Raw genomic sequence first — 13,442 nt, forward strand, 5'->3', positions numbered from 1 at the left:
AATAAACATTGCCCTACTTCCCAAGGTAGTCACCTAGCTTACATTGGGAAGGTCATCCAACTAAACAAGAGAAATAATACTTTTATTGTATTGAATCTTTCAAAGAAAAGACAAGTCTAAGTACTAAAAGTACTATGTCACTAAGACTGAATTGCGTGGCTATTGATAATGAGACAGGTAGAGGAATGTAGGAAGAGCAGACTGAGAAAGGGTATTAGTTTACTTTGATTTTCTCACTGATTTAGTCTTGTTGATTTCTGATTTCTTTAGAGAGTCCCACAAATAAGATTGAAGATTGGCTGCAGGACTGTGGGTAAGTACAGAAGCATGGCCTGTGGGAGGCAAAATAAAGTGAGAAAGAGATGAGTTCCCTAATTCCTACCTTAAACTTTCAATCTCTGAATTTGGAAAGAGACTGTAAGAGAGTGCCTAAGATTGAAAAGTGTATCCTACATTTGATGCAAGACTTTAGGATTAGAACTAATGGATGGAATATGGGCCTAGAGTTTTGCAGGTTAAGATGTAAGTAAGGATTTGAGTTTGGGATTGGGATGTAGGTTGGCAGAAAGGATTAGAATTGGGAACTGAATGGCTAAGTGACCCTTATTTGGGATTTACAATTTTCTTATTTATTATTCTGGGGACTTGTGGGCTAAAATAAAGGGAGACAGAAACTTAATATTTTTTTCTAAAGAATAATTCAGCTGTATATGGAACAAGAATATTGAATGAGAAACTAAGAATTAGAGGGAAGACATTTTTCTAGAAACAGTATTTCTGGGGAAGCTAGGAGTAGAACTAGATGGAGTGCTCAAGCTAAATATTTGAAATCTTAGGCATAACAGTAAACAGACATAAAAATAAATATATAGACATAGACATAGATATAGACATAAAGCTAGAAAATATTTTTGGCATCTCCTTCTTCCATGGCATAGGACAAAGAAAATTAGATTTGGGTTTTTCTCTACCTTGAGCATTTTATCTCTCTGAGTTTTAGTTTCCTCTTCTGCATAGGCTGACCTAAATGATCTGCTTTATAAGATCACTTCAAAATCTAAATCTCATCACCTTAAATTACTATAGATTAGATTGTGCTTCATGTTTTTCTTTGTAGCAAGGAAATCTTCTGTTGTGGACAGGATATATATAAAGAAATGACTGTTATAAAAAAACAAAGGCATCAATAAAACATACAAATGAAAATTTCACTAAGAGAGACTCTGTTATATTAAGGTCAAAGTGATGGATTGGATGCTATAATTAAGCTTCATTTAAGAGCACAAAGTCTACACATTCTGAAACCATTTCTTTAATATCTCATGCTAGAAAACAGGCAGGCAAATAGCACTGTGGATAAAGTGCCACGCCTGGAGTCAGGAAAACCTGAATTCAAATCCAGCTTCAAACACTAGGTGTGACCCTGTACAAATTATTTAACCTGTTTGTCTCAATTTCCATATCTATAAAATGAGTTTAAGAAAGAAATGACAAATTACTCTAGTATCTTTGCCAAGAAAACCCTAAATAAGCTCGTGGAGAGTCAGACACAAGAAAAATGACTAAACAACAACAATAACAACAACCAGGAAATACTTTTGTGCTTGTGATTAATCTTTTTTTATGATTCACATTTCTCTTATTCCTTTTTTTAAATTAAAGCTTTTTATAGTTCAAAACATATTTTTCAACATTAGCCCTTGCAAAACCCTGTGTTCCAATTTCTCCCCTCTTTCCCCACGCCCTCCCCTAGATGGCAAGTAGTCCAATCCATGTTAAACATGGTAGAAATATGTTAAATTCAATATTTGCATACATAGTTATGCAATTATCGTGCCACACAAGAAAAAAAGAGAAACAAAATAAAATGCAAGCAAACAACAACAAAAAGAGTGAAAATGCTATGTTATGAACCACACTCAGTTCCCACAGTCCTCTCTGTAAATGGCTCTCTTCATCACTGAACAAATGGAACTGGTTTGAATCATCTCATTGTTGAAGAGAACCATGTCCATCAGAATTGATCATTGTATATAATCATCATGAACATCGTAATGTTGTTGCCATGTATAATGATCTGGTTCTCCTCATTTCACTTAACATCAGTTCATGTAAGTCTCTCCAGGCCTCTCTGAAATCATCGTGCTGGTCATTTCTTACAGAACAATAATATTCCATAACATTCGCGTACCATAATCTATTCAGCCATTCTCCAACTGATGGGCATCCACTCAGTTTCCAGTTTCTTGCCACTACAAAAAAAGCTACCACAGACATTTTTGCACATGTGGGTCTTTTTCCCTCCTTTAAGATCTCTTTGGAATACAAGCCCAGTAGAAACACTGCTGGATCAAAGGGTATGCACAGTTTGATAACTTTTTGAGCATGGTTTCAAATTGCTCTCCAGAGTGGCTAGATCTGTTCACGGTTTCACCAACAATGTCCCAGGTTTCCCACATCCCCTCCAACATTTATCATTATCTTTTCCTATCATCTTAGCCAATCTGAGAAGTGTATAGTTGTCTTAATTTGAATTTCTCTGATCAATAGTGATTTGGAACACCTTTTCATATGAGTAGAAATAGTTTCAATTTATTCATCTGAAAATTGTCTGTTCATATCCTTTGACCATTTATCAACTGGAGAATGGCTTGAATTCTTATAAATTTGAGTCAGTTCTGTATATATTTTAGAAATAAGGCCTTTATCAGAACCTTTGAATGTAAAAATGTTTTCCCAATTTATTGCTTCCCTTCTAATCTTATCTACATTAGTTTTGTTTGTGATCAATACTAATCAATACTAATACTATTTATATTAAGTGATCAATAATGATCTCCAGTTCTTCTTTGGTCATAAATTTCTTCCTCCTCCACAGATCTAAGAGGTAAACTATCCTATATTCTTCTAATTTGTTTATAATATCTAGACTTTATGTCTAGATCATGAACTCATTTAGACCTTATCTTGGTATATGGTATTAGATATGGGTTGTGATTAGTATTAATCTAAATATTCTGCTTGCTGTTTATGAGGGTCAGTGAGACAGAAGACCTGAAATCAAGTCCCAATTCTGACAATTACTAGCAATGCAGCCATGGGCAAGGTGTTTTACATATGTGTATCACATTTCCACATCTATAAAATGGGACTGATAATACTTGCTCTACATATTCAGACGATTTTTATGATTTGAAATTAGAAGGCAAAGTAACTATAATAAGTAAATTACTCTTTTAAGTCATAAATCCCTGTGAAAATGTAAATTCTATCTAAAATACCCCAAAATAAAATAATATATTGGTTAAAACAAATAAGTTGGGAAGTTGTGGCATGGTTAATACAACACAATAGATCATCCAAAGGATATTTCCAGACTGATTTTAGAGTAGAACCTATGGATTTCTATGAGGTTCTAGATAGTACAGTGGATAGAACATAGGATCTGAAGTCAGGAGACCTGAGTTCAAATCCAACCTCAGACATTTACTAGCTGGGTGATCCTGGGCAAATAACTTACCCCCAGTTGCTTGGAGAGAAATAAGGAAGAAAGCAAGTAAGAAAGAGAAAGAAAAAAAAGTATAATTCCTGTGGTATTCCTACAATGTAATCTATTTAACTGGAGCTCATTTTAAAATCTTATGACAATCTTTGAGCACATGCAACAGTAGAATTGTTGTAAATAAGAAATCATAGGATTACATAAGGATTTCTTTGACGCAATAAGAAGCATATCATCCCTCCTACTCTCTTAGATTTAAAATTAGCCTTGGGAAATCAACACTGCAGATACTAGGGAGCTGGTTCTCTTTGTTAGTATCAATATTTTCTCTCCAAGCCCCTTTATCTTTTCAATTGAACCCAATAAATTCTCATGTCAACATAAGAATACAGATATCCTACTGGTTTTAAAGTCGGAAGACCTGAATTTGAATAATGTTATGGTACTCATAGAATCACAGTTTCAAAATTTAAAAAAATCTCTCAGACTATTTACTACTCTAACCCTACAACAAAACCAGCAACAACATCAAAAATGTACTCAGCTTTTGCCCCAACATTTATAGTGACAGGGACCTGGAAGTGTTCTGACAGAGCCCATTACATTTTTAGGTAGCTCTAATAATGAAAACTTACTCCTATATCTTCTCCTTTGCTTTTCTCACCCACTTCTCTTTGCCTTCTGATCCTTATTCCAAATGATAGAACTTCAAATGTCTGAAGATAGCTATAGTGCTTTCTCCAGGCTAACCATCCCTAGTTCTTTCCACAAATATTTAGATTCTGAAGTCACTTGCTATCCCCATTGCTCTCCCATGGGATCTCTGCAACTTATCAATGCCCTTCCTAAAATGTGGCACAAGAATTAAACTGTCTTGGGCAGAGTATGATAGTACTCCCTTGTTCTGAATACTGTGCTACTCTTAATGTAGCCAAAGATTAGATTAGGTTAAGTTTGCGGGTTTGGTAGTTTTAGGGGGATTTTTCTTTGCTTGCTATCTCACTTATTGTTGACTCATTTTGAGATTATAGTTTGCTAAAAGCCTCATTTATCTTTCAGATGAACTGATATCTAATCACATCTTCCCCATGTTGTCTGTATAATTGATTATTTCATTTATTCTATTATAATCATATTAGATTCAGCTCAAAATTCTAGCCTATCTTTTCTCTCATCAACTCTGTAATTTGATACAAAAGTTGCCTGTTCTAATAGTCATCATTGGCAAATTTTTAAAGTGTGTCATCTAGGCCTTCATCTCTAGTGTTAATCAAAAATAAATATATGGAAAAATAACTAAGGACAGATTTTTCAAAGGACCTTTCTCTATCGTAATTTTAACTCATTACCAACCATTCTTTGAAGTAAATTATTCTTTTTTTTAAATTACTTCTTTTCTTTTGAGCTCCCAGTTTACTTCCTCTCTTCAGCCTCTTTCCCACTCATTAAGAAGGCAAGCAATTTGATACCCATTATATATTTGAAATCATGGAAAACATTTCCAAATTAGCCACAATACAAAAAAAAAAAAGAAATACCCATGAGCAAGAAAAATGAAAGTAGTGGGAGAGAGGGGACAAGGTGGGAGAAATGCTTTAATCTGTATCAAAGTTTACCTCTCAAAGAGTGAATGGCACTTTGGAATTGTTGTAGATCATTGTGTTGCTCAGAATAGTCAAGTTTTCACAGTTAATTAGCACTACAACACTTTTACTGTATACAATGTTCTCCTAGTTCTGCTCACTTTGCAGCAGTTCATATAAGTCTTCCCAGGTTTTGAAACCACCCTTCCTTATTTCTTACTACGCAAGAGTTTTCCATCACAATCATATACCTCAACTTGTTTAGCCATTCTCCAATTGATGGGCATCCCTTTAATTTCCATTTCTTTGTTACTACAAAAAAAGCTGATATAAATATTTCTGAACATAAAAGTCCTTTTTCTTTTTCTTTTTTTTTTTTTTGATCTCTGGAATATGGAGCTAGTAGTGGCTCTGATGAGTCAAAGACATACTTACAAATTATTCTTCAGAATGGTTGGAACAGAATTCCACTAACAGTGTATTAGTGCACTCATTTTCCTACATCTACTCCAACTTTTGTCATTTTCCATTTCTGTTATATTACCAAGATGATAGATGTAAAGTCATACCTTAGGGTTGCTTTAATTTTCACTTCTCTAATTCTTAGTGATTTTGGAGTATTTTTTTTCATATAATTATTCTTAATTTTTATTCTTTCTTCTGAAAAAATGCCTATTCATATCTTTTCCTCATTTATCAAGTGGAGAATGTTACTTATTTTTATAAATTTGATTCAATTCCACATACATTTAAAAAGTGAGACCTTTGTCAGAGAAACTTACTATAAATGTTTTTTTTTTCTCCCAGTGTTACTTTTAATTTCAGCTATATTGGTTTTATTGGCATAAAAGTTTTTAAATGTCATGTAATCAAAATTATCTCTTTACTTCCTCTAATCCTCTCTATGTTTTGGTTATTCATAAACTGTTCCCTTATCTATAGATCTGATAGGCAACATTTTTCCATATAGAGCTAATCATTCAACTGGTTTTGAAACTACCTAATTATATAATTATATAATCATCTAGCTCATAGCTTACCACCCTTAAGGAAGCATGAAATGCTGTCAAATGCTTTGTTAAAATCTAGTTAATCTATATCTCTAGTTTAACCTCAATCAAGAGTCAACTCAGTGGGAATATGAAGCAAACACTCTTTGCCATTCCTTGCACAACATGAGAAACCTGACAGCTCTCTGACATGGGAAATCAGCCAATCAAAAAGCATTTATTAAATACTTATTATGAGCCAAGCAATATGCTAAGTGCAAGAAAGGCAAAAACAGGCTACATCCTCAAAAAGCTCACATTCTAATAGGGAAGAACACACCAGATATAAAAAGAAGATTGAGAGAGGGATATGAACTGATTCATGAGTGAAGACAACAAAACTTAACAGGTTGAAGGAGAGCATTACAATGATGAGCAATGGCCAATATAAAGGTATGAAAATAGGAAATTGAGTGTCATATGCTAGGAACAGCAAGGAGGCCAGTGGGGAACTTGATTACAGTATTTATGGGAGTAAAATAAAAACAAAAACAAAAACTTGGAAAGGCAGGAAGAATTTAGGAAATGATGAGTGTTTTGTTTGTTTTTGTTTGTTTGTTTGTTTTTGAGTAAGGGTAAGATATGATGTGGACAATCTGAATCTTTAGGACAATTACTTTGGCAGATGAATAGGGGGAGACTGGAAAGACTAAACAATGGAGAAAACTTAAAGAATGGAGAAGGCAAGATCTGAACTAGAGTGGGGTCTGTGTAAGTGAAGAAAAGGGACATATAATGAGAGTTGTGAAAGTTGAAATGACAAAATATAGTTTCTGTCAGAGAGAATTCTGAGGCAGCAAACCTGAATAATTGAGAAACTGATGGTATTGTAGACAATAATAGGGAAGTTGGGGTGAAGAGAGAATTTGCTGGAAAAGATGAATTCGAATTTGGATATTTTGCATTTAAGATTACTTTGGGACATCCAATGTGGAATATCCAAAAGACACTTGGTGATGTGGGTACTCAGGAGAGAGACTAGAGTTAGATACAAAGAATGAGGGGTTGGAGAAACCATCTGAATAGAAGCTCTTTTTATTGTTGTTCAATAGTATTTTATTTTTCCAATTACAAGTAAAGATAATTTTCAACATTCAATTTTGTAAGATTTTTGAGTTCCACTTTATTTTCTTCCCCTCCCTTACTTTCCCTCTCCTCAAGACAGCAAACAATCTGATAAAGTTTATGTATTTACATTTTAAGTGTATTTCCATACTAGTCATGTTATAAAAGAAAACTCAGAGCAAAAGGGGAAAAAACACAAAAAAGAGAAAATGAATTTTTTTTTAAAAGGTGAAAATGGTATGCATCAATCCACATTCTATCTCCATAGTTCTCTCTCTAATCGCAAATAGCATTTTCCATCCCAGGTCTCTTGAAATTGTTTTGGATCAATTTATTGCTGAAAAGAGTTGAGTCTACCACAGCTGATCGTCATATAATTTTTCTGTTACTGTTTACAATGTTCTCCTGATTCTGTTTGCTTCATTTAGCACCTCTATTAACCTGGGAGAAACATGAGTTGCCATCTAGCTTCCAGGAAAATTCTATGATCTTTATGATAAAATAGCACAAATCTTTTTCTGTATTTCAGATTCTCGGAGGAAGGGTTTCCTGAAGAGCTCAATCTGTCCATCTATGGTGGTGAGTACTAAATCTATTTGCTTCTTTGTTCTCTTTGTTAATTCTGACTAATTTTTTAAAAAACTATGTATTTTCTGGCAAATATAGGCCATTGATCTCTAGAAGCTCAGGTAGGAGATTACAATTAGCTCTAAGTATGGATCAATTGATCTTCTCCATGTACATTTTTCAAATGACAACATAACTCTTGTTCACATTACTAATCAGTCAATAAATATTTATTAAGCACCTACTATGTGGTAGACACTGTGCTGAGCACTAGGGATACAAAGAAAGGCAATAGATAATCCCTTCTCTTAAGGAGTTCACAGTGATTGTGATTGTGGGTAATTGATTGTGGGGGCTGGAAATAGGGGAAGGGATGTATATTTAATGAATATACATAGATATACATAGATGAATATGCATAGATTCGTGGTTCATTTGTGTGTACAAGTATGCATACTTACTCATGAGTTTATGTGCAGTTTTATATATTATGATTTTGCTTGCATGTATGTATGGTTGTATACATATAGGCCCTTCTATTTTCCTATGTCTTGGAAAAGCAAGTTTCCTTTGACTGAGATTCTCTTGGTTTTTTGGTTTTGTCTAAGGATGTCCCAGCCATGAAGCCAGTTTTGATGATGACCTGACCTTGGGAGCAGAAGGTAAGAGCTAAAGGGTTTAGGGTGGAATATCACCCTATCATGAGGAGATTATCAAGAGAACAGGCTTAGAATATGGGCTCTGGTGAGGGATTAGGTTATCTTTCTACTTTAGATTAATGGGGCCTACCTGAAATTTGAATTATGCAGAAAAGCCTCCAATCCAAATACATACATACATAAACACACACACACACACACCCCTTTCTGAAATTCTGCTATTAGAAATGCATCCCTTAGCATCCCTATATCTAAGCTTTTAAAAATAAATTTAAAAAATTGATTTTCAAAGGAGTGGCATATTAATGCAAATTACTTAAAGTTTCTGTTCTTCATTAGTATTTTATTTTTCCAATTACACATAAAGTTAGCTTTCAACATTCAGTTTTATAAAATTTTGAATTGCAAATTTTATTTTCTCCCTCTCCCTTCCTTCCCTCTTCTCAAGATAGCAATCTGATATAGTTTATACATGTACAATCATTTTAAACATATTTCCATATTAGTTATGTTGTAAAAGAAAACTCAAAGCAAAGGAGAGAAAAATACAAGAAAAAGCAAACAAATAAAAAAGGTAAAAAATAGTATGCTTCAATCCACATTCCATCTCCACAGTGCTTTCTGGACACAGATAGCATTTTCCATCCCAGGTCTATTGGAATTGTCATGGATAATGTATTGATTGATACAAGAGCTAGGTATCACAATTGATCATCACATAATCTTGCTATCACTATGTACAATGTTCTCCTGATTCAGCTCACTTATCAGAGCAGAATCTCTGCTCAGCATCAGTAAGTCTTTCCAGGATTTTCTGAAATCAGGCTGCTCATCATTTCTTATAGAACAATAATATTCCATTACATTCATATAGTATAACTAATTCAGCCATTCCCCAATTTATGAGCATTCATTCAGTTTACAATTCCTTCTCATTAAACTGATAGGATAGAGTAGTTACTCTCAGAGATGGAAAAACAGGAATATAAAAGATGTTCCAGGTAGAAGTAGAAAGGAACAAAGAAAGAAGGACTGGCGAGTCAGATTGGGACAAGATGGAAAACTGACCACTTTTTTCATTGTTTCCTTGTTTTCTTTTCCTTTCTTCTCCACCCCTCAGCAATTCTTTTAGCATCCAATGGCAAATCCCTTTCCAGGTGAGTGATGAAAGCCATTCCAAGGAATGTCCTGCCTGGCAACCAGACAGATGGGCTCAGGATACTTCCATCTCTCCTGTAGAACACCCCAAATACATATTCCTTATGTTACCCTGGCCTGATGTCATAGGCCTACACCATCCCATACTGAAAATACTGCCCATGGAACTCAAAAATACCAAGTGAGACTCTGTGGTCCCTCTGGCCACTAACAGCTCATGCAAATTGGCTAAATAGACTAGGAATGAGAATATCCACCAGAAGGAATGAGTTTGTTTAGAAGAGAATGAGAGTACTTAATGGAGGATGAAAGTGGTCCATACGAACAGGTAGGTAACCAGATAGAGGGGAAAAAGACATTAAGAGGGAATTGAGGTGATGTCCAGAGAAGGAGTTGGAGGGTCCATTGGAAGATAGGAATATCCAGAAGGGGATCCAGGTGGCAATTAGATCATAACTCCCACCACCACTGCCATCATCCATTTTACTGAGAATACCCTAGGGAAGAATTATAATAGATGGAACTTCTTGGAATAGAGGTTGACAACAGCAACTTTAATCCTTGCAGGAGTTTCCTGGAGACAACCAAGCCAGGACATCTATTCAATCTTGGCTGCAGTATGGCATCTAGTAATATGACCAGTGGAACCAACAAAACTAGTTCAAGGTAGGAAATGCATGGCAGATCTGGGAATGGAAACAAAATTTTCAAGCCACTTTGAGTCTGCCTTCTTCTTTTTTCAATCTCTTTTTAGGACCTATTTCCTGAGGTTCAAATAATCATTTCTCAATTGACAAATAGGAATTAATATCAAATGAATGATTACAACTCATTCATTTCTGTCCTATCCCATTTTTGAGTCCAATTTGAAAAATAGACACCCTTTGAGCATTAGACTTATTAGTCTTGAAAAGACAACACTAACATAGTAACATTGCAGGACTGAGAGTTGACTAGTTAATAAGTAGCCTTAATGGTGCCAGTAAAAAATAAGCAAGTCAAAATAAATATTTATAGAAGCACATTTGATTTTTAAATCATATTCCCACCTAACAATTTCGTGACCCCAAGCCAATAATTTTGTTGAGCCTCAGTTTCTTTATTGGAAAATGGGAAGCAAGGATACCTGAAAGACTTGGGTATAAATGCATCCTTAGAATAATAAGGGATTATTTTGCAGATAGAATTATTGAGCAGTTAAAGTCCTAGTGGCAGGAGTAGGCAGAGAAAGAACATGGGCTTAGATTTTTTAAGTCATTTAAGATTTGGAACGTACTTTCTTCATAACAACCTTGTGGAATTAGATTGTATAACTGCTTTCACTGGTAAGGAAACTGAAAATATGAGAGGTGAGATGACTGGCCCAGCTAGGATGTATAGAAGCTAAGATGCAAAATGGATTTTCTTCCCTCCCTCCCTCCCTCATTCCTTTTTTCCCTCCCTTCCTTTTTCCCTCCCTCCTTTCTCCCTCCCTCCCTTCCTTGTCTCTTTCCTTCTCTCCTTCATTTCTTCCCTTCCTCCCTGTACCCCTCTCTGCCTTCCTTCCTTCTTTTTTCCCTGTAATAAAACTCATTGGCATAGGGTGTTCTCACTGACTCCATCTTTCTCTTTCCATAGCATTTCAGAGATTCTGGACAAAGTTCAGGAAGATGCAGAAGATGTCCTCTTCAGCCTGGGCTTTGCTCAAGACAATCATAGAGCAGCATCTCGAATTCCTGCCCGCTTCTTCACTACCCCCTCCCAGGCAAAGGGCATTGACTTTCAGGTGTTCCTTAAGGCTCAGGTACAAAGGATAGAAATGGAAGACCCCTGCTTGATGCTGGCCAGTAAGTGTCACTGAAGGTCAGTCTTCCACTCTCCTCCCTCATGCCCCCACAAAGGCTGAATGCTCTAAGTTCAGGCAGACAATCTTCTTGACCATACATCCCAGTATTTCTTGGCTGGATTCCTAAAGGTCTGATCATAATCTAGAATTAAATTTAAATTCTTATTTTTATAGATTAGGAAAATGAAGGGAGGAGGTGATGTGATTTAGCTAAGATCATACAGGTAGCAAGTAGCAGGGTTTTGAACCATCCTCTTCTTATTCTAAATCTTTGGGATTTTCCCCTTATACTAGGGCAGTCTTTTTGGATATAATTTAGATCCATTTTCTCTCAATCAGGATCAGGGAAGAAAGATAAGTGATTGGAGGCTGAATAGCACAGTAAAAAAGGCACTGAGCTTCACCTCTTAAGGTGGAACTTGGAGCAGCTCAACTCAGAAAAATTTCTCTAACAAGGCTTTTTAAAAGTGTAATGGGCTCCCTCAAGAAGGAGTGAGTTCCCCATTAACAAAGATCTTCAAGCAAGGAATTGAGCGACGGCTTGTTGGATTATTTGTAGAAGAGATTATTCTTGTTCAGATACAGATTGGCCCAGATAGCCTCTGGGGACCCTGAGAATTCTGAGATTCTCTGAATTATAAATTCATCCAGGGAAGTTAGTCAGTATCCTGCCTTTGTTTCTAATCATGTCTGGAAAGTTTCCAAAGTGATTTCAGACTTTCTCCAGAGGTTTCCAAGGGGATGCTCGAAGTTATTGATGATACGTCATCATGTTCACTGCCTTCTATCCCTGTGTCCACAGGTCGGTTTAAGCAGGTGCAAACACTGGCCACCACTGCTGATGCCTTTTTCTGCCTTTACTCCTATGTGTCTAAGACCCCTGTCCAAAAATTCATGCCATCTCAATTATTCTGGCCCAGTACTGCTGATGCACCCCTGATCCGGGTCCATCCCCCAGAACCTGAGGCCCGATCCCCTGTGGAGCGCCTTCGGAAAGCAGTATCCAAGATGTGCCTGTATACAACCCCTCGGGATGGACCATCTCCACCCTCTGCTTCGACTAAAAGAAATAGTCTGGATCAAGTAGTATGGGAAGTAATGGACAGAATGAGGGAAGATAGGCTTTCTCTCCATGTGGGGACAGGTGGAAAGACTGCTCTATACCCCTGCTCCAGAGTTGAGACTCAGTGGGGGATTCCCTCACCTCTTCAAACTGGGGGACTTATCCCTAAGCCCTCCTATTGCAGGGACATAAGAAAGGAAGACACCGTGGACAATGAGGATCTGGAAGAACAGAGAAACACTAAATGGGGTAACACTTACATCACTAACCAACCCCCCGCAGTATTCACTCCACATATTTGGGAGGCCTCTACTGAACAATCCATCCACTGCACAGACAGTGAGATGGCAAAGCCAGAGACTAGAGGAGGTCTGGAGTGGAGCACAGAGGCTAAGGAACAGATGATTTGGGCTAGAGAGAGACAATTGTGGGACCAGCAAATCAAAAAGGAGACACATTTAAGCAAGGAGCAGGATGCTAATAGTTCCCTGAAGCTTTGCAGGAGCCACAGGTATTCTGGAAGTATTAAAGGACAAGCAAGAAGGCGGCTGTTTCACAGGAACTATGAAGGTATTAAGGGGAGGAGTGTCAGCTCTTTAGAACAGGCCGCCCCTGAGGAAGAATTGGGGAAGAGCTCGACAGCCCTGCTCCATACCATACCTCAGAGGTTCACTGAACAGCAACGGGATTCCTTGGATTTGGAGGAGGTGAGCGAGGAATACTGGAAAGAAAGGGTTTTTTTTTTTTATCCTTGCCCTAGGGTTGATAGTCATGTTGTTGAGTGTTATGACAGAAATGGAACCTAAATATATAAAAGGCAAAAGAACATCAGGTTATTCCCTCTCTGAGAACCTTAACTTATACAAGCAACTTAGGTAGAGCTGTGTCCTGCACCGCTAGGGATAGATCTAGCTGAAAGGAATCCATGTTTTGTCCTTCTTTAGACTTTGGACAGATTGTGGAATTTTTGA

At 36.6% G+C, this 13,442-nt stretch overlaps 1 protein-coding gene across 2 annotated transcripts in view; it reads left to right on the forward strand.

Annotated features, from left to right (window-relative positions):
- Window positions 1-13,442, forward strand: part of TESPA1 (thymocyte expressed, positive selection associated 1) — a 46,048-nt gene that overhangs the window by 23,705 nt on the left and 8,901 nt on the right. For both annotated transcript variants that reach the window (XM_023504299.2, XM_031937705.1), the window contains exons 3-9: window positions 271-313; window positions 7,729-7,778; window positions 8,375-8,428; window positions 9,546-9,582; window positions 10,151-10,249; window positions 11,201-11,409; window positions 12,211-13,178. In XM_023504299.2, the coding sequence (XP_023360067.1) occupies window positions 271-313; window positions 7,729-7,778; window positions 8,375-8,428; window positions 9,546-9,582; window positions 10,151-10,249; window positions 11,201-11,409; window positions 12,211-13,178 (1,460 nt within the window). The remainder of the gene's footprint in view (window positions 1-270; window positions 314-7,728; window positions 7,779-8,374; window positions 8,429-9,545; window positions 9,583-10,150; window positions 10,250-11,200; window positions 11,410-12,210; window positions 13,179-13,442) is intronic.

The sequence above is a fragment of the Sarcophilus harrisii genome, chromosome 5, assembly GCF_902635505.1.
Source record: "Sarcophilus harrisii chromosome 5, mSarHar1.11, whole genome shotgun sequence".
NCBI lineage: Eukaryota > Metazoa > Chordata > Mammalia > Dasyuromorphia > Dasyuridae > Sarcophilus > Sarcophilus harrisii.